The sequence below is a fragment of the Balaenoptera borealis genome, assembly GCF_965194805.1.
Source record: "Balaenoptera borealis genome assembly, chromosome: 3".
NCBI classification, from domain to species: domain Eukaryota; kingdom Metazoa; phylum Chordata; class Mammalia; order Artiodactyla; family Balaenopteridae; genus Balaenoptera; species Balaenoptera borealis.
In genome coordinates, this window is record NC_138866.1 from 172,651,640 (window position 1) to 172,673,440 (window position 21,801).

Here is a 21,801-nt window from a genome sequence, read left to right on the forward strand (position 1 = left end):
AGGCTCTTTAAAAAGAAGTTTCAGACGTTTATTTTATAGAAGCCGTGGTCTGCGTTTGCAGTGTCCACGTCCGTCCTCCCAAATGTACACTAGCCCTGCTCTGCGTTCTCCTCAGTCAGCCCGGCGCTTTGCTGGGGTCCTAAGGAGCTGGGGAAATGTATACACCCAGTTCATCAGAAGTCTTACTTTCCTCAAATCTTAAGGTGTTTACAGAAATACTGATGTGGTGTCCTCGGGGACAAACTACAGCGAAACAACCAAGGTCTTCAGGATGCCACCCGAGCCAGAGAACGCCTTCTTATACAGGAGCGGGGGGCTGCCTCCCACTTCCTGTGGTCCTCACCAAGCCCCGCCCACCCTCATCCTCTATACCCAGGCCGTCCAGACAGACCAGTTAACGGGCTGAGGACGCTCAGAGGTGTAAACACGCCACGAAAGACCTCGTGTTTTACTGGAAGAAGCTCAATTACCGAATTGGGAGGTTCTCAACAGTGCATTTCATGGAAATGTAAACCAGATGGTCATAAGGACTTGTGTATTTCCTCATAATGGTAACTAGAATTTATACGCACGTCTTTCTTCAAAGAACTTACAGCATTTCACATCCACTACAACAGGTATCCTCCTCAAAACTCTGTTGGCTAGGCAGGTATCACCTCCCATTTCACAAATGGGAAACAAATGGATCAAAATTGCCTTGCTAACTGATGCTGGACATTGTTAGCCAAGGCAGGATTAAAAGCCAAAACTGTTAGTCTTTTTTTAGCCTTTTCTATTAAATTATTTTCTCCAAAAAATAAGAGTAAATATAGACCCAAGACAAGAAAAGTAAATGCAAAAATTGGATGTGCCTCTCCCTCCAAGGCAATCAGAACATGTAAAAAGAAATAATATTCAATTTTATTAGGTCTATGATAATAATACTTAATACCACATTGCTTAGAAGATGCTCTGGTTTTTTTAGAACATAGAGAATTCTAATAGATTAAACAAAGCATTCCTTCCCCAGTTCGTAAATAAAGTCCTTTAGAATGGTGCAAGTTCAATTCCTTATCTTTTCTAACTTTGGGGTTTTAAGTAAGAATACTAGTGTGGGACTTAGATAAACCAAGGACTGCACTTAAAGGGCCCAGCAACCTGCAAGTATTTCTTCCTAGTGTTAACACTTTGATGTATAACCTCTCAGGCTTTTTCCATACATATATATGCATGTGTCGATACTTATGTGTATCTATACACAGGTATTAATATACACTATATATTAATTATAACATACATTATAATGATATACCTATAGACCGTAATACCATAATTATAATAATATAATGTATATATAATATATATACATTATATAAAAGTATATATATATATATATATATATATGGCAACTTTAATTCTTACTCTATACAGAGGATAAAGCTCCTCCTCCTCATGCGGGCCTTTGGATTCATCTAGACCTCGGTTCTCATGCCACGTCAGCATTTACCAGCTGCACCCGGGATGTAAGTCTGCCTTCTTATCGGTAAACTGAGCTGTGGTGTGAGGAGGTACCCCTGCCAGTTGACGCTCAACAGGTTGTGATTCTCTGGCCTCCCTGCTTGCCTCTCCTACTCAAACAATCCACTTCTTGCTCTTAGAACCTAATACAAAAACCCCTCTATGGCTCTGGGCTGTGGCTGGGCAGTACAGCCGGCAGCTCAGAGCTGATCTGAGATGAAAATAAACTCGCCTCTAGGGTCCACACTTTCCAGATCCTTCACATTCACCTCCTTGACAGGCAGCTAAGCTCTCCTTTCTGCTTTATCTCGCTTCGCATTTTTTGTTCTCGTCAGTGCTTTGAGCAGTAAAGCAACTCCTGGCTCCTACTGCAACGGGGAGAAGAGGGCGAAAACCCTCTGAGAATTTTCCTTCTTGACATTTCCACTTAAGGTCATCCTGTTCCAAGTTGGTTTCTTGGAAGCCTCTGACTTGAGATTGTTTTGTGTCTTTCAAATTATCTGGACTGCAAAAAAGGGTGGGACTCTTCCAAGTTAAAACAAAAATCTATTTACGTTCTCTTCTAGGGTGGGGAAATTTTTGTAGTGGGAGATAGGTTATTTTATTTCTATTACAAATAAAAATTGAGAACAATTATATTGCTCCTATTTATAATTATTATGGGTTTTCTACACTGTGGTGTCAAGCAGAAAAGGGTTCGACTGGCTTATGTTGTGGAGAGATACCCAAGATACATGCATTGTAATCCCTTTATTCCGACCCCAAGCTTTTAGACAGTTGTTAACTTCATTTATATGTATTAAAATGAATTACTCTTTGTGTGAAACTTACAACTTTTTGAGATCCAAATTCTTCATATTGGTCCAGTTCTTCTCTTAATTCCTTAATGAGTTCTTCTTTCTCCTTCAGTTTTTTTAACAAAATATTCATTTTGACAGTCCTTGCGTCATGCACAGATGTCTTCTCTTCTTCCACCTCAAAGAATTCCTGGCGGGAAAAAGCAGCATTAAAAGTCAGACACTATGCTAGCACCAGCAGAAACCATTTCATGTTTTATTCAAGCTCCTGTCTTGTAAAGTTATTTTATTTTTGCAACTTGCACACAAGTTTTAGTAAATAACTACGTTTATATTGAACAATACACTAAAGTGTCATGGTATACAGCACAGTATTATTCTATGAGACAAAGCATGAGTCTGACTGCATCAGCCATGCCAGTAATAATAATAATAATAGTAAACCTTAATAGTAAATCCACATCATGATTGTGAATGTCCTACCTCAATCTTCCTCTAGAAAGGAAGCCAGCAAAAATTTTGACTGTGTAAGAAAGGAAATGTACTTCAGTGGTGCAACTAATTCCCTCAGTGGTTTGGAATGGAGATGTCAAAAAAAGAAGAACCATTTCTTGACAGCCTATTTTAAGCACTGAGGTGCTAACCTATTGGCAGTCATTACTCTGAAGAATTGTATCACAAAACCAAAACAAGGAAAAATGCTTTAAAAATGATGCCGTTCTTTACTGCCAACATATAAAAATCTCATTTTCAACACAGACATGCAAAAGCATTTTGTCCATTTTGGACTCTTTTGGGAATTACAGAAGAATTATTTTATTTTTATCATTTATTTGTTACTAATACGTTTGGACACATGGACATACAGGAAATATAGTAAAACCTAACCATATCTGCTAATATATTATATTTCAAAGAGTTAGATTTACAAACTAAAATTGTTCTGTTATATGATGAACACCGGCAGACTGAGAGGAAGAATAATACATCGAGGTAGCATTAAGAGTCAAGCTAAGGACATAACACTGACACAGTCTACACCACACTAATGAAAAACATCAGTAAGTGAATATGCAGTAGAATTAAAAAGAGTGAAAATAGAACAATCCACATGACAATATTAGCTTTTTAATTGGGAGATTTTAAAGAACAGCACTGAGTATGTAGATCTATTCTTCACATCTACTCTGTTTATGTCTACAGTTCAAACGCTCTGCAGAGACTAAGACAGTTACCCCACTGGTGCTCTGAGTGTAAGTGACAGGGCAGCTCAAATCCAACAGGTCTGAGAGGAGGTTCCCCATCTTCACTCTCCTCCTTTCTACCTCCCCCATTTAACAGCAGCCCAAGCCAGAAACCGATTTTCTGTCATTTTAAGGACCCCCTCCCCCCTCACCTCACCAAATCCGTTCAACCCACCCCTAAATCACTCCTGAGCCCACCCTCCCCTTCCCTGTTCCCCCGCCTTCATGTTACCACCAAATCCGGGGTCCGCTCGCCCGCACGCAGCAAAGCCAATCTACTGACACCCGGTTGCGGTGCCGTGTGTTTATTGCAAGGCGCCGAGCCGGAAGTCCGGGACAGCTAATGCTCAAAAAACCCGAACTCCCTGATGGGTTTCAGCAAAATATTTTTAAAGGCCAGGTGAGGGAAGGGAGCCCAGTATGTGTGATCAGCTCGTGCACCATTCTCAGAGTGGCTGACGGTGAGGTAGCGGGGCGGTGTCACAGGGGTTAACATCATCAGTCCTTAGTCTCCAGGAGGCCTGGGGGCTGGGTGCTCATGGTCATCAAGTGGTTAACATCTTCCATTTGGTGGAGGTTTTAGCATCTGTGAAACAACTCAGGAAATGTGCATCAGATACTGTTACCTGGGTACTTCAGAGAGGAGCTATAGCAGGGGACCTGGGGGAGGGCTCTGTCCCGGGAAGGCCCCCTAGGGTCCTGCTCAGTTACAGTCGGATCCTTGTCTTCACCTGGACTATTGTACTAGCCCTTAACTCACCTCCCTGACTCTTCTTTTGTCCTCTCCAACCAATCTCCACCCCGTGGCCAAACCGATCTTTCTAAAATGCAACTCGCCCCGTCCCCACAGGCTAAAGTCCAAATCCCTTAGCACAACGGACAAAATAGCACCCCTGTTGCTCTGCTGCTGGCTTACCTGGCCCCTGACTCGTGCCAGCCTTCTGTCCCCTTCCCCCGCCAGGCTGGGCATTTAATCAGTGCTGATACTCAGCAGGCAATTTCTCAGAAGCACCGTGGGACCACAGGTCTCCGTGCACTTGGAATTTCTAGGCCACCTAATAAGCTCTTACTTGTCAATCTCCTGAATGGCATTAGAATAGGTTAGCCTGGGCCTGAAGACCAGCTCTGTCACTTAGTAGCTTTGTGAGCTTGAACAAGTTTCTTAAATCCCCAGTGTCTCAGTTTTATCATCTGTAAAATGGACAAACAATAACACTACCTGAATTGTCGTGAGAATTAAATAAGATAATGCATGTAAACAATTTTGGACAGTGTTTACAGCGCCGTCAGCTCCCAGTATTATATCTTAGCGTTTATTATTGTTGTTACTGTTTGTCATCCAAACCCAGATGCCACCTGCTCTGGGAAGCCTTAGCATCCCCCCCCTGCCCACCTGCCTTCCACTGCTCTGTTCTTTCTATATCTTATAAACATTCTTCTTGGGTCCATTTGTTTATTACTTGTTTTTTGCTCACTAATCTTTATGTTCTGAATAGGATGGATTTATTTGTCCTCCTTAAAGATAGCAAAACAAAGATGCTTCTGACAAGCTGGCCGAGTCATCTCCTTTATAACACAGCACAAACCACCTCTGGGAGCTCATTTAAAATCCCACCAGGAACTGGGCTGAGCTGCTGCACACACACGGCATCGCTGGGGCCAACCTGCCTTTAGGATGCACTCGGCCCCTCTGGACTTCAGGGCAGCGGGGGCCACAGTTCGTTGGAAGAAAAGAAGTTTCACTTTTGACATTTCATAAAGTAATCATAAGGCCCAAACACATTGGATTCATTTCTCTTCATCTCCTGGAATGTTTCTGATGTTTTACTAGTGTTTATTGAATGAGCTGGGCTCAAGAGGAGGTGAGCAGAAAACAGGGTTTTTTTTTCCCCCACCCCTTCAAATCTAATATCCTGTTTCATGTTTCAGTCTCTTAGAAGAACTCTCGGGAAAGTGCCATGACTTTTTTTTTTAACTCTTAGATAGCAACAACAACACAGAAAGAAAGAAAAAGAAAGAAAGAGAGAGAGGGAGGAAGAAAAAAAGAAAGGAAGGAAGGAAGGAAGGAAGGAAGGAAGGAAAGAAAGAAAGAAAGAGGGAAAGAAGAGAGAGGAAGGGAGGAAGGAAGGAAAGAAAGAAGGAAGGAAGGGCCAAAAAATTTTAAAAACCCCAAAACTCAAACCCCCAAATTCCAATCCACCTGACTCTTACCCATCACAGCTCCTGAACCTTCCCAGTCCCAGCCTCCCCTTACACTAGCAGCCTGCAGGGGAGGAGAGGGGTTGAGCCTGGCTTCCTTTTCTAGTATCCAGAGATCTGGTCAAACACCAGCCTAGACGTTGCTGTGAAGGTATTTTTCATGTGAGGTTAACATTTAAATGAATAGACTTTGAGTAAAGCAGATTATCCTCCACACTGTGGGTGGGCCTCATCCAGTCAGCTGAAGGCCTTCAGAGAAAGACTGAGATCCCCAGAGGAAGAGGGAAGAGGCAGATTCTTAACCACTGCACCAACAGGGAAGCCCACCATTCAGAGACTTTTAAAAACAATTTTAGGGCTTCCCTGGCGGCAGAGTGGTTAAGAATCTGCCTGTCAATGCAGGGGACACAGGTTCGAGCCCTGGTCCAGGAAGATCCCACGTGCCACGGAGCAACTAAGCCCGTGAGCCACAACTACTGAGCCTGCGCCCTAGAGCCCACGAGCCACAACTACTGAGCCCATGTGCCACAACTACTGAAGGCCGCACGCCTAGAGCCCGAGCTCCGCAACAAGAGAACCCACCACAATGAGAAGCCCGTGCACCACAACAAAGAGTAGCCCCCGCTGGCTGCAACTAGAGAAAAGCCCGCTCGCAGCGTCGAAGATCCAACGCAGCTGAAAATAAATAAAATAAATAAAAACAATTTTACTATTTTACCATTTTAACAAACTCATTTTTTAACATGACAGCATTGAAACGGATTTGGGTAATTCTGAATTGAATCTTCATCTACATTTGAGAAAGTAAAGAAGAGAACAAACCTGAAATGCTTTCCTCGAAACAAGCACTACTACTTGCTATCCATAAAAAGGTTGCAGTTCTGCAAAATGAGCTACGAGTTGTTTGCAAGATCTCTTCAAAGTTACCAAAAAAGACACGTGAGTATTTGATGGGGAAGACATCATGGGAGAATATTTGAAGTCAACTTATAACAATTTTCCATTCCAGTAGATGATGGTTTAGCCAGAGGGGAGAAGACATGAATATCAGGCTTTCCTCCAAATATCTGAGTGAAGACACTCGGAAGAGGAGTTAGTTCCATTTACCTTTCCTTCTGAACACCGATTATAGTCTCACCGAAAAGGAAGGCATTGAGATAAAAACTTAGATATTAAAATCTGCATTTTTCTGCAATCCATTTGAGTTTAACTCTAGTCTTATTTTTGTCTTTTTATAGAAATATAATCAATATGATGCTACACATGAAGCATTTTGCAGAGTGCCTGGGCCATAGTAAATACGTTGCTAAGTGATAACTGCTTTCATTGTCATTAATTATCTGCCTAGGGAAAAGGAGGAAGTTTCCCCAAGCACTGTTACTCACAGATCTTTAACTAATGCCCTGTCACCAATGCCACCTAAGACAAAAGAACTGGAGCCCCAGACTATGTCAGATTCAAGGAGATCAGGTCTGTGCAGAACGGTGGAGGTACAGCTTATGCAGGGCTCTCTCTACTCCTCTGTATCCTTTTCTCAGGGTAAACATCCCTCCCCATCCCACTCTTCTCCTCCAAAGTCCCCCCAACAGTCAGTTCCCTAAGGCCCTCTGACTGGCCCAGATTTTACTCACAGAAGAAAGAATACCCACTAAGAAGGTAATGACTTCATCATTAGCCCCCAGTTAGTAAAGGAGAGGGAGGTGATTTGATTTGAGGAAATGAAATTCTGATGGTTCTATTTCAAGCACTCTGGGCGTGCTGATGTGCCTAAGACTTTTGAACAATAGGACGTATTCTCCTCTTACTCTGGCACCCTAAGAGAGCTCTTCTACACAAAGAGTCCTGCAAGAACACATCAGCATCCATTCTGTACATATTCATAGGACCTACGATGCACAGTTCTGGGCTAGTCACAAATTATTCTATGTATAAGAAAAGCCTCATCATCCAGTGTAGACAGAGAACAGAATAAAGCTGCCAAGTCTCTCTAAAATTCTCTTTAAAAGACCTGGGAGACCATCATCTAAAGAAGCATCTAAGTACATGCAGTACGTAAGACACAGGAAGTGAGCGTATTCCAAACTTGAAAGCAAAATTAAACCATGTTCCATGCCAAAGGGTCTGAACTGAGAATCACCTCCACCAGGCTGCCAGCCTTCATCTGCACTTCACCTTGATGCCTCTGCAAAGACACATGTCTTAGTCTAATTCAAACTCTTCAGTTTTATAAAAGTCACAGGACTCTCTTCTCTGCCAGGAGCTACATGCATCACATGGGGTGTGAGGCTGGTTATAGGTTTTCCCAATGCATTGGTGCCAAAGAGCTGTGTCCCTACCCCAACTCTGCTCCCTCCTTAGGATACGCATTTGATTCCCCACCTTGACAAGGCGAGGAAGTGCCCGGTCCTTCCCCATTCAGGAATGAGGGGCAGAGTCTAAACCACTTGGGCCTCTGTAAAGAGGCTTGATTCATCTCGGCAACGCTTTTCTGGGAGCATTTAAGAAACCAATCTCAGGAGTTAGATCACTTCTGTGTCATCCATTCTAGCCTGATTTTTCTTAATCTTCTCTGGTTCCCTGATCCCCATTTGGCTGTGTACACCTAACATCTATCTCAAGTCCCTCTGACTTTAACCCTTTTTTGACCTACTTTTCTGGTGCAGTTTTGGCCTTCCCCCATAAATATATATTCTATTTTTACTTTATTGCCCAATGCACCAAGACTGTAGGTTAATTAACATTTCTACAATCAGCCCATCTCAAAGGACTAATTAGTCTGACCCTCCTTCCATCCAGCTGCTCCAACAAGGAATGGATTCAATAAACTATTCCAAACAAAAAGCCGTTCTTATGTTTAATGATGAATTACAGGTAGGATTCCCTTCAAATTCAGTAGAAATGATCACTCTCTTGAGTACTATTTAATATTATTCTGCAACTTCTGTCTAGTGAAAAAAAGTGATATACATTTGAGAATTTAAGGCATATTATCATTTTCAGTTAGTAGATGTAAATATTTAGAAAATACAAATGGGACTTCCCTGGTGGCACAGTGGTTAAGACTCCGTACTCCCAATGCAGGGGGCCCGGGGTTCGATCCCTGGTCAAGGAACTGGATCCCACATGCATGTCGCGACTAAGGGTTCGCACGCCAAAACTAAGGAGCTGGTGAGCCACAACTAAGGAGCCCGCCGGCCCCAACTAAGACCCGGCGCAACCAAATAAATAAATAAAATTTAAAAAAAAGAAAATACAAATAAATTAAGAACTGTTAAAATGAGATCTGATAATCCCACATTTGGAAATCTATCAACAAAGTGGTTGGAAACTGTAGTTATAAAAATGAGTGGTTTCACATCAAAAACATTATGCTGAAGTAAAAGAAGTCAATTGAAAGAGCACATATTGTACAATCCCATTTATATGAAATAGTCAGAACAGGTAAATCCATAGAGACAGTAGTTTAGCAGTTGCCAGAGATTTGAAACAGGAGAGGAAAAGGGAGAGGGGAGAATAGGGAGTGACTGCTCTTGGGTACAAGCTTCCTTTGGGGGGTGACGAAACTGTTTTAAAATTAGCTTAGGGTGGGAATTCCCTATCAGTCCAGTGGTTAGGACTCGACGCTTTCACTGCCGGGGCCCAGGTTTGATCCCTGGTCAGGGAACTAAGATCCCAGAAGCCATGCGGCAAAAAAAAAAAAAAAATCAATTAGGGTGATGGCTGCACAACTCTGTAAATATACTATAGGCCATTGAACTGTACACTTTAAATGAGTGAATTTTATGCTGCGTAAATTATATCTCAATAAAGCTGCTAAAAATCAACAGTTTCCATGTATATCAAATTACTCAAAATATGACAAAAATTATCTCATCTTCTAAAAACATAAAATATTTAGGAATAATTTAGTTGTATGAAAAAGATATACAACCCACATAAATAAAATTATAAAACTCTATTGAGATACATGAAATAAGACATAAGTGAATCAAGAAATATTCTTGGATAGGAAGACTGACTATTGTAAATGATACAAATTTCTTCCAAAATTCATGAATAAATTTCCAAACAGTTCCATTTTAATAAAAATGCCAAGGGAGGCCGTTTTGGAATGGAAGTAAACACAATTATTTTTAAATTTATCTGGAAAAATAAGAGAGCAAAGACATTTTCAAGAAAGAGAACTAATGAAAAAAGACCCAAACTTACCAGATATTAACATATTATAATGCTAAAAACATTAAATACCAAAAAAGCAATGGAGAGCTATAACACTGCATAGATAATCTTATATAGCCACAAAATAGCAGAGATAACCTTGAGATAAACCTTATTGTTGGCGTATGATGAGTGTTAATTAAACAAGGAGGCCATCAGACTGAGGTGGCTCTAATACCTTAGGAGCCTACATAAGCAAACCCAAACCTGAACCTGTAAATGCCTCAAGGTTAAGAAATCAATACCTAAGGACAACCAGTCACAAACAGCCAATGAGGCTTTTCCATAGAAGGCAAACACTTAAGCTACAGCCAATAACCTCCTTGCTTTGCTTCTACCTTTTCTCTATAAAAGTTTTTCCCCTGACTCCTGTGTTGGAGTGCTCCTAACCACTTCTGATTTAGTGCTGTCTGACTCGAATCAATTTTCGCTCAAATAAACTTAAAAAAAGAAAAAAATTTATTCTTTTTACTCATCCCTCCCCCCTTTTATTGAAATATAATTGACATACAATATTATATTAGTTTCAGGTGTACAACATAGTGGTTCAATATTTGTGTACATTACCAAATGATCGCCACAGTAAGTCTAAGTTACCATCTGTCACCATACAAAATTATTACAATTTTATTGACTGTATTACTTATTTTGTACATTACATCCCCATGACTTATTTATTTTTGCTCAAATAAACTCTTAAAAATGTAACATGCCTCAGTTTGCCATTTAACATGAGGGAAACATCATAAATCAATGAAAAAGGAAAAGATATTCAACAAATGATGTTGGGAAAATTGCTTATTAATTTGAAAGCTAGTGACAGTCTCCCAAACTTTTATCCCTCCTGTCTCTCTAAGGGATTTTTTTTTTTTTTTTTTTTTTTTTGGCTGTATTGGGTCTTCATTGCAGTGTGCGGGCTTCTCATGGTGGCTTCTCTTGTTGTGGCGCTCAGGCTTCAGTAGTTGTGGCATGCAGGCTCTAGAGCGCAGGCTTAGTAGTTGTGGCGCACAAGCTTAGTTGCTCCGTGGCATGTGGGACCTTCCTGGACCAGGATTCGAACCCGTGTCCCCTGCACTGGCAGGCGGATTCTTAACCACTGCGCCACCAGGGAAGTCCTCTCTAAGGGTTTTATATGCTCCTAAATCCCTCTGTGTCTGAGGGACCTAGAGTAGTGTGTTTTCTTATCTGAATCAGAGCTGATACATTTCCAAGACCAAAGGAAGCTAAATAAAGTGTAATTTTTATCAAAACTTTTTCTTTTATCTGAAAATAAGGTACTATAATATCACACAAGAAATTGTTTTAATAGTTAAATAGATTTAAAACCTTGCTCCATAGCTGAAAAAGCACTTGTACCTGTATCCTGAACTGGTCTCCAGAGGGCAGCAGAGAGTCATTTACACTTAACCAAAAGTTACCTCTTAACCAAAAGTGTGTACTTTGGTTGTTTTTTCAACTCTTCTTTCTTATGACTAAGCCTTAACAAACTGGGTGGCCAGGATTTGGAAGGCTGTCTGAGGTCATGGATCAAAGTGATGCCAACAAGCCAAAGCAAAGATTCAAAGAATCACTTTTATATCTTTAAAATAATTCTTTAATTAGATAAACCAATGAACCACAATTAATACACTGTTGGCTAAGCATATTTAACCAGCACATGTTTATGAAACACTGATGCGTATAAAGCATTTAATCCTTTCAGGGCTTTCTATTCCTAGACATACAAAAAGCATATAGAAAGAATGATAGTCACTTATTCTGTCATATTTTTTGAGCATTTGATACACACTAAAAGTTTATCAGTGACCCAGAAATTGTTGAAGACACAAAGGGTTATAAAAGCATGTTTCAAAAAAAAAAAAATCATGTTATTCTGACTTACTTTGTAAACAACAAAAATTCTGGATAGATAGGTGAAATGCTTCTATAAGCTGACAAAGTAAGGAATAGTTAGGCCAAAATTAAGTGAATGCAGACATCCAGAGACGTATGCAGGACACTGAAACTGGCCTGTACTCCAGGGCATTGCGAAACCAGGTAAATTTGAACTTTGGTTTTCACCTCTTAACAGGGCATAGAGAAAAGGCATCACATAGGTCTTCCTCAAAGTGGTGATTCTAAATAATAGGAGACTACCCCATTAAGGTTGAGACACCAAAGGGCCATCTCTTCAGCCTAAGAAGGAACTAGAAGTAACCACCTTGAACCCTGAACCTCCTTCCATCCCAGTAAAAGTGAAATTGCCTCCTGTCTGGAAACTTGGCTCAAAGTATAGAGGTGGAGAAAAGTCTCTTCTGAGTTTTATAGGCATGAGATGGCCCACATTCATACATCTGGGTGGTCTAAAATGCCTCAAGCTGAGAATTAGGTTAAAGCGGTCACAGACCCAGGAGTCTAGCAGAAGCAAACAGAAATCTTCTCTACAGAGACTCACCTCTATTCCAGGCCTCAAAGAGTTTCTGCAGAAATATGAGTTCACAGTCAAAAATCATGAAACCCGAAAGTAAAGGACATATCATGAGCGACAGCCAGTACTTATTAGACCCTCAAAGATGGAAGACATGGAAATTATGAAACATGGAATATCAATCAAGTACACTGAAATATATTTATAGAAATAACAGGACAAGTTATGGGCAAAGAGCCAGAGCCATTAAAAAATAACCAAACAAACCAAACATAGAACTCCTAGTCATAAAAAACATTATAAGTGATATTTTAAAACTCAATGAAAATGGATAAAATAGTAATAAAAATATGCAGTGGGGATTAAAAATATAGGATTAAAAGATACGAGAGTAATGAGATATATATTAAGCCTTTATTCCAACAAATTTTTGAGTTTAAAGGAAATAAAGGCCCTAGACAAATATTTCACTATATCTGACTCGAAAGGAATACAAAACCCAAATAGTCTCATAATCAGTAAGGAAATTGGGAGTTCAAAATATGTCAATCAATCAATCAACTCCTCTAGGCCCAGGTGGCTTCCCCGGCAGTTCTAAATATTTAAGGAAGAAAAAGTTCTAATTTTACACAAATGCTCCTAGGAAACAAAATGCGGATAACATTTTCCAGCTCATTTTGTGAAGCTACCATAATCCTGATTCCCAAACCCAAAAAGAATAGTATAAAAAAGGAAAAGTATAGCTCACCACGCTGATGTTCACAGGTTTAAAATATCCTAAGCAAAAGATTAACACACTAAGTTCAGGAACAAATTTTAAAAAGAAACAAACAAAAAAACACATCACGACCAAGTTGGGCTTATACAAAGAAAGTAAGGTTGATTTCACATTTTTAAAAATTAGCTAATTAATTTCACCACACTAATAGATTAAGGGGAAAAAAATCATATGGCCTCTCAATAGATGCATAAAACCCCACATTTTACAAAATTAAAATTCATTCATGATTTTTTCAAAAGTCTCTTTGCAAAAGAAATAGCCTGATAGTATCTACAGCAAGTATTATGTGTAATGTTGAAATACTGTATTCAGTATTAATATAAAATAAGGATGCTTGCTGTCATCACTTTTACTTAACAATTTGCTAGATGCCCCAACAGTGCAGCTGGCAGAGATGAATGAATGAATGAAGAAATGGTGTAAAATTGTAGGACAGCAAAATTTGCCATCCCCAAATGTGTCTCTTTGGCATGAGGATTAATTGGGCTGATTATTTTTAAGAAACAGAAAACTCAGAAAGTTTTTCTTGTTACCTCCCCCTTAGCTGCCGAAAGAATTTAGATAAAGGGCCTGTCTCCAGAATGGAGCTATCACCAGAGATATCTGTAAAGAATATGGACTAGGTATGCTGGGAGAAACTTGGCAGGGCCTATAGATCAGGGTCCACTCTGCATCCCATTGTCTCTGCAGGACCCAGCAAACATTTGTTTACCAAACATTTGCTTTTCCATCTCTATTTCCTTCCTCCCCCTTGAGGTCCCAAACCATACCCCCAACACCCTCGTTTGTCTCTAGCTGAAGATGGTATTTAAGGTGAGGGTTTCAGCCATTTTGGCAAGTTACTCAGCTTTCCTGGGTCTCTCCCATGTGTACATGTTATTAAACTTTTGTTTTCTCTTGTTAATCTGTTTCATGTCAACTGAATTCTTAGAGCAGCCAGAAGAATCTAGAATGGTAGAAGAAAATATCTTCCTCCCTGACATAGATTTATTTTAAAATGTATATGGAAGAACAAAGAAAGAGCCATGAATATTCAAGCCATCCTGCAGAAAAGAAAATGAGACAACTTATCTTGCCAAACACCTACAATTAAGTACTGATGTAAGCAGATGGGGTAGGGGGTCCCGGGAGATAGAGAACCAGGAGTGGCTTAAGCCATTTGGTGATCTAAGCCTGGCCACAATGCTTGCCCAGTAATTAAGGATCTAAAGGGAAGTGAGGGAAATGCAGGAACAAAGGAAGAGCAGTCAAGAAACAATAGTTCAGCGATAAAAGAGAGTCCTAGTTCCTCCTCAAGGGATGTACATAACAATCTGACACCTGTCTTCAAGTTCTGCAGGAATTAAGGCCCCCCACCCAGGTGGAGGACAGAACGATGATGTTGACCCTCTTGACTTCAATCAACTAAAGCCAGGACTCTGTCAACCTTTGCCCCAATTCTATGCTGAATTCTCCTCTGCCCAAGTCCCTTTATGAATATGCATGAACCCTTAGCTTAAATGTCCCCAATTTTGCTGTTTGGGGAGACACTGCTTTGCGAGAGATCACCAGTGTTCCCCTTACTTACTGCAAGTAATAAGTCCTTCCTTCTCCCAATCTTTGGCTTGGTTGTGTCTTTTGGCTCAACACCCACCAAGAGGCGAACCCAGTTTTGGGGTAACATTAATTTTAGTGGGATTTCCCACAAGGATAGATAATCTAACGAATGGAACGGAACAAAATACCCCAAATCTGACCTACACACATACATGGAGTTCTGACATGACACATTATCTCTGTCATTAACTTGAGAACCTGGGGGATCATTATGGGGAAAAAAATTAATCCCTCCTTCACATCAATACTAAAAATCAATCCCAGTGGATTAAAGACCTGTATGTAAAAGACAATAATATAGAAATCTTAGAAGACTTTAAGATATAGCAGCATTTTTAAAACAAAACACAGAATGTGGAAACCATGAGGAAAACATAGGAGTTTGACTACATTATTGTAGAAAAAAACTTTGGTTTATCAAAAAACACTGTAAAAAGAGTGAACAGGGGACTTCCCTGGTGGCGCAGTGGTTAAGAATCCGCCTGCCAATGCAGGGGACACGGGTTCGAGCCCTGGGCCGGGAAGATCCCACATGCCGCGGAGCAACTAAGCCCATGCACCACAGCTACTGAGCCCACACGCAGCAACTACTGAAGCCCGCGTGCTCTAGGGCCCGTGCTCCGCAACAAGAGAAGCCACAACTAGAGAAAGCCTGTGTGCAGCAACGAAGACCCAACGCAGCCAAAAAATTAAAAATTTTTTAAAAGAGTGAACAAAAAACCAAGAGAAGACATGTGCAACACATAAAACAAACAAAAGATGAGTATCCAAAATATGTTTTTTAAAATACTCTTATTAACCAAAAAGAAAACAAATAACACAATAAACAATGAATTTGAACAGGCACGTCACAGAACATGAAAACTGAATGGCCGATACACATATTTTTAAAAGGGTTAACCATATTAATAATCAAGGGAAACACAAATCAGACACAATGAAATAGTTTCATGTCCATGAGATCAACAAACATTTAAACATCTGACAATATCAAGTCTCGATGAAGAAGAGTAACAAATATTTTCATATTGTGATCAGTTTGGAAGGCTCTTGGCCTTAGATAATAAATATGAAAATCCACATACTCTCTATTCCACTCTTACAAACATACTTTAAAAGCACTCTCGCACATGTGTACCTGAGACAGTACAAGAATGTGCAGAACAGAACTGTAAGAGCAAATGGCAATTTCATATGCTTCAACATAATAAAACTTGATAAGGATTACAGATATCTTAAGGGCACTTTACTATATGTGAAATCTGTGGTCAGTGGACAGAAAACTATAAGCCTAAACACTAACACAGGATGATAAAGGGCCAGAAAAAGACAGCAACACCAAGGAGTGTCATGAGTTTGTATAAGAGCTTATTTGTTTCACAAACATTTAGACTGCACTTATCATGTGCCCAACACTATTGTAAGTGCTTCACAAGGATCAGTTCATTTCATCCTCAAAACAGGCCTATGAGCTGGGTACTAATATGATCCTCATCAGACAGATGAAGAAACTGAGGCAGAGAGGGTGAGTATTTTGCCCAAGGTCACATGCAATTAAGTGGCAGAGCCAGGATTCGAATGCAAGTAGTTTGACTCCCAAGTCCTTGTATTAAAACATACACTATGCTAACTCCTAACCATGATGCTATATTGTGCTGGCAGAACCACTAGGGAAGTAATTTATCCAACAAATGCAATTAAATCGCTTACTGATGTGAGCGTAAGGACACTGTTCCAGCTATCTAATAACACAGCTCCCCAAACTTAGTGGCGTAAAACAACTATTTATCATGCTCAGTCACTAAGGAATTAGGACAGGAACAGCAGGATGGCATGCTCTTGCCCCATAATGCCAGGACCCCAGATGGCAAGACTAAATGCCTGGGGGCTGGATGACTTGAAGGCTGGGCTCAGTTGGGCCAATGGCCCCAGTACCCACATGCAGACTCTCCAGATGGCTTGGGCTCCTAACAGCATGGCAGCTGGATTCGGAGGGCAAGAATCCAAAGGGCAAACACCCCGAGAGCACAGGATGTAGTTGCAAGGTTTCTTCTGTCCCTGCCTTCAAAGTCGTGCAGCATCACATTCTGTCTTTATGACCAAGTCACGGAGGCCCCTCAGATCCAGGGACGGGGAATTAGGCTCCACCTCTGGGTGGGGGAGAAGCAAGGTAACCTTGCGGAAGAGCAGGTGAGTGGGAGACAGTGTCAGGGTCACCTTTGGAAACACAACTTGGCCCAGAGTCACAGAGACTGTTGACAGGGCAATAGGTTCTGGGATGTTTTTAGTCACAGGTAACTGAACAGGCAATTAACAGTGGCTTAAATTCTAAGGGGGTTTTTGTCTCGTGACATAAAAGGGCCAGAGGCAGAGCAAGTCCAGAGTTAGTTAGTTGCTTGGTGATGTCATCAAGGACCCCAGTGCTTTCTGTTTTTCTAGTCTGCTACCCTTAGCACATCCTAAGTATCCCACTCCTTGCTTTTAGGTTGGTTGCAGCAATTCCAAGCATCAGGAGACATAATAATGTCAAACAAAGAAAAAGAGGGGTATATTTTCCCTTGAGTCTCTTTTAATTAAAAAAAAAAAAAGAATAGGGACTTCTCCGGCGGTCCAGTGATTAAGACTCCGAGCTTCCACTGCAGGGGGCAGGGGTTCGATCCCTGGTGGGGGAAGTAAGATCCCACATGCTGCAAGGCACAGCCAAAAAAAAAAAAAAAGAAGAATAACCTCCTTTCTAAACCTCACAGTTAACTTACCTTCAGGTCACACTGGACCTGACCTGGCCCTTGTTCATGCCATAGCTGGGAAAGAAGCTGAGAAAGGATCTAGCACTTTGGCTTCATAGTAAGAAGTGCTTCTGCTAATAAAAAAAAAGGAAGGGGAAGAATGACAGTGGAGCCACCAGTATCTGCCACAAGTTCAGGCAACCTCCATTCATTTAGCAATTATTAGCTGATTGCTAATTGTGCACCAGGCACAGCGCTAAGAGGCAGGGCATGGCGGTGCGTAAGACAAGCATCACTACCCTATAAGGCTTACAGTCCAGCACAAAACAGAGACACGTAACAAGCAATCACATAATTCAATCAAAGGTGTTCAGTACTATGAAAAAGAGGTATGCAATCAAAGCACGATTTGCTGTAAATAAAGCAATATTTCTTTATGGAAATATACTGCAATGAAAGACAAGATTATAGTTATAAATACTAAAAGAATCACAAGGTCCTCGCTAAGATGAAAAAATAATCATTGGAAATGATGAAGAGAAGGAAGCATGGTGTCTGGCAAATAGATCGCGTCCCCATCATTAGAAAAGTTACTCCATTGAGGATCTGAGACCGTTCCCTGGGATTTACTGCAGACCTGATGAAGCTTCTCTTGAGACTCCCTGACCTCCTCCTATCGAACTGCATGCTCACAAAACAAACTCTGGAATACTGCATCGCTTGCCCAGGTGGACGAGATACCAGACTGGAATTTTTCAGTTTCTGAAAAGTTCTATCTGTCACTATAAAGTGTTATTTTGGTCAGTTTAAAGTAAGCATGAACAGTCTTAGACCTTCAAAGCTAAAAACGCTGACTGGGAACCCAAGGTGAGCCCCACCCTGGGCACTCACAAGATATCAAGCCGGTTTCACCCACGATGGCACTCAAAACTCACCTGGTACATTCCTTTGATAGTAGCTATGGCATCGGCCAGCTGCTGATTGTAGCATTTTCTTAAGGTATCCTCATTCTGCAAATGAAAAATAAATACAACAAGCACCACAATGTATTTCCAAATGCAACTCTCACACCTACAAGGGAGGGGCTCAGTATAAAATCATCATTCAAATCATATGCTCTCTCAAAAACTTCACTTTATAATCATTTCCCCTATGCTTACAGCTAATACAACACATTCCATTTTCACTTACAGTGAACCAAAAGCAATAGAGAGCTCATATGGATAAAATAAATACAGATGACGTGAACATTTTCTCTCACCTTCCATATCATAGTCTTTTTAATGTCTTAGAACTGCTTATAAAATAGTGAAATCGGGGGATGGGATAAGTTGGGAGACTGGGATTGACATATATACACTACTATGTATAAAATAGATAACTAATGAGAACCTAATGTATAGCACAGGGAACTCTACTCAGTGCTCTGTGGTGACCTAAATGGGAAGGAAATCTTTAAAAGAGTGGATATATGTATACGTATAACTGATTCACTTTGTTGCACAGCAGGAACTAATACAACATTATAAAGCAACTATACTCCAATAAAAATTAATTAAAAAATAAAATAAAATAGTGAAATCTATTTGGAGTTCACATCCTCTTCCGGTCCTGGTATTTTTGGATGAATTATGCTCATGGAAAGAAATCTAGAGCCACTAATCCACAAACTAGAGTCATTTTCTGATTAATCAAATTATTTGATCCTATCTGTTATGGATAACAATGAAAGATAGTACATGAAAAAAATACTCTTGTATGGAATCTAAAAAAAAAAAAAGAGTTCTGAAGAACCTAAGGGCAGAACAGGAATAAAGATGCAGACGTAGAGAATGGACTTGAGGACACGGGGAGGGGGAAGGCTAAGCTGGGACGAAGGGAGAGAGTGGCATGGACATATATATACTACCAAACGTAAAATAGATAGCTAGTGGGAAGCAGCTGCATAGCACAGGGAGATCAGCTCGGCGCTTTGTGACCACCTAGAGGGGTGGGATAGAGAGAGTGGGAAGGAGACACAAGACGGAGGAGGTATGGAGATATATGTATATGTATAGCTGATTCACTGTTATACAGCAGCAACTAACACAACAATGTAAAGCAATTATACTCCAATAAAGATGTTAAAAAAAATACTCTTGATTCTGATATCAATTTTGATTCTAGCATGGAGTGTAAACCACCAATGGGCCTTAGAGTCAGACAGAATTGGATTTCAATGTCACTGTGCCACTTACTATCTGTCTGACTTTAAGCAAGTGACTTAACCTTGGTGGCTCAGTTTCCTTATCTGCAGAGCAGGGATAACAGGATTTCCACTTAGGGATTGTTGAGGGACTTAAAGAGGAAATGCATTAAAAGGTACTTTGAATGGTGGGGTCAACAACACGTGGGTGTTTTGTTTTATAGCAGAAAAATAACACTGATGCCTGTTCTTAATGACAGATGAATATGCTAACCTGATCAAAGATTTTAGGAAATTCCTCAGAGCAGCAGAGTTTTCATGTCTTTGGCTCCTACGGAGCCATTAAAACACAAGTCATATAAAACTGTAGTTAAGGGCTGCAATTCAAGCATTAAACTGTCTGGCCTGGAACCTAAACCCTGATGGTTTTTTAACTGGTGACCTTGAGCAAGTGAATTAACCTTTCTGTGCCTCGGTTTCCTCATCTGTAAAAGGGGTATAATAATTGTACCTACTTCGTCAGGTTAGTCATGAGCCTTAAATGAGTTCATACACAGGGTACTCAAAAGTTTCTGCACATAGTAAAGCTATAGGTACCATACAGCTTTTTGTAGTCATCACATGAGACACAACACATACAAATTAAATTGCCCTCATAAGTTGCTAAGCTAAAAACTGTAGTACCTACACATCTAAACACAAAATTAATCCACATACAAAACAGAGGAAATGAGAGAACTTCTACCTGTTGGTAACGTTTTTCGATTGTCAGGATCCTGTCGTGTAGAGAAGTGAAGAGTCTGCAAGATTCCTCTTTAAGACGGTCCTCAAACTTCAGTTGAATCAATTGTTTGAGGAACCCAAAATCCACCTGAAGAGATTTAATAATCTAAAAATGGAAAAACATATGTTATTGTAGAGAGTAAGGGTCCTCTGTGTAAAGATTCCAGCACCTGGCCTGGTCTGGGCAGATCACTTGGGCACCTGGTCAGGGGCTTGTCCTGAATTGAAGATTACCTCTCCAAAGTCGTGTACACTGGGGATTCCAGTTAATCTGCTAAACTAATACATGCAGATGGACGAAGGGAGAGGGGGTTCCCAGCCGTTTCCTCCCATACAGAGTAAGTTATCCTTTGCCATGAACCAAAAAACGATTGAAAAAATAATTTTCAATATATGATTTTCAGATCAGGAAAAATGGGCAAGAATCAACATTTGTTGTGAATTTACTAGCCAAGTACTTAAATATATAACCAATGTGTTGACTAAGAACTGGTATCATCCAAACGCAATGTATTTTTGTCTCCCACTGTCTATTTAAAACGTATTCACTAGGACTTCCCTGGTGGTCCAACGGTTAAGAATCCGCCTTACAATGCAGGGGACGTGAGTTCGATCCCTGGTCGGGGAACTAAGATCCCACATGCCGCGGGGCAGCTAGGCCCGTGCGCCACAACTACAGAGCCCATGCACTCTGGAGCCCGAGCCACAACTAGAGAGAAGCCCACGCGCCACAACTAAGACCCAATGCAGCCAAAATTAAATAAATAAACATTTAATTCAAAAAATAGAATAAAAAACAAAATGTATTCACTAGGTAATCTTCCCTCGCCCTGAATGGAAACCGTAAGCAATTCCTGCTCATTCTTGGGGACAGAAAGTCCCATCATCACTCAAAACACAGCCCGAAAGTAGCATTTAGAATGTGACACTTGCTACTTCATTCATAGGTAAGGCTGCTCCCTGCACTCCAGGCCAAGGGCAGTAGCTGGCAGCTGCAGGGCTTTAAGGAAAAGAGTGGGATTCACTCTTGAGCTCTCTCCCCTCTCCCCTCCTCCCCCCGCACCCCACACCCCAGCTGCTTCTCCACCACAGACAAGGCAGAAGGCATAAAGGGACACGGCTGTTCCTACCTGGCGGGGGGCTTCACCCTGGTCTGGTAGGACAGGAGAAGGACCCTTCTTCCCTCGGGCACCCACACAGCTTCTCTAGAGGTTCCCGCTGCAGGGACCCTCTGTCCTGTGGACGCACAGGGGCCCTCTGTCCTGTGGACGCGCAGGGAGCCTCTGTCCTGTGGACGCGCAGGGGCCCTCTGTCCTGTGGACGCGCAGGGAGCCTCTCTCCTGTGGACGCGCAGGGACCCTCTCTCCT

General features: G+C 41.0%; 1 protein-coding gene across 1 annotated transcript in view; it reads right to left on the minus strand.

Moving 5' to 3' along the window:
- LOC309625884 (uncharacterized protein C10orf67, mitochondrial) overlaps nt 1–21,801 on the minus strand; it is a gene marked incomplete at its 5' end in the record, with an annotated part of 107,591 nt that overhangs the window by 67,961 nt on the left and 17,829 nt on the right. The window contains 3 exons of the mRNA XM_082385929.1: nt 2,329–2,484; nt 18,401–18,475; nt 20,396–20,539. Coding sequence (XP_082242055.1) covers nt 2,329–2,484; nt 18,401–18,475; nt 20,396–20,539 — 375 coding nt within the window. The remainder of the gene's footprint in view (nt 1–2,328; nt 2,485–18,400; nt 18,476–20,395; nt 20,540–21,801) is intronic.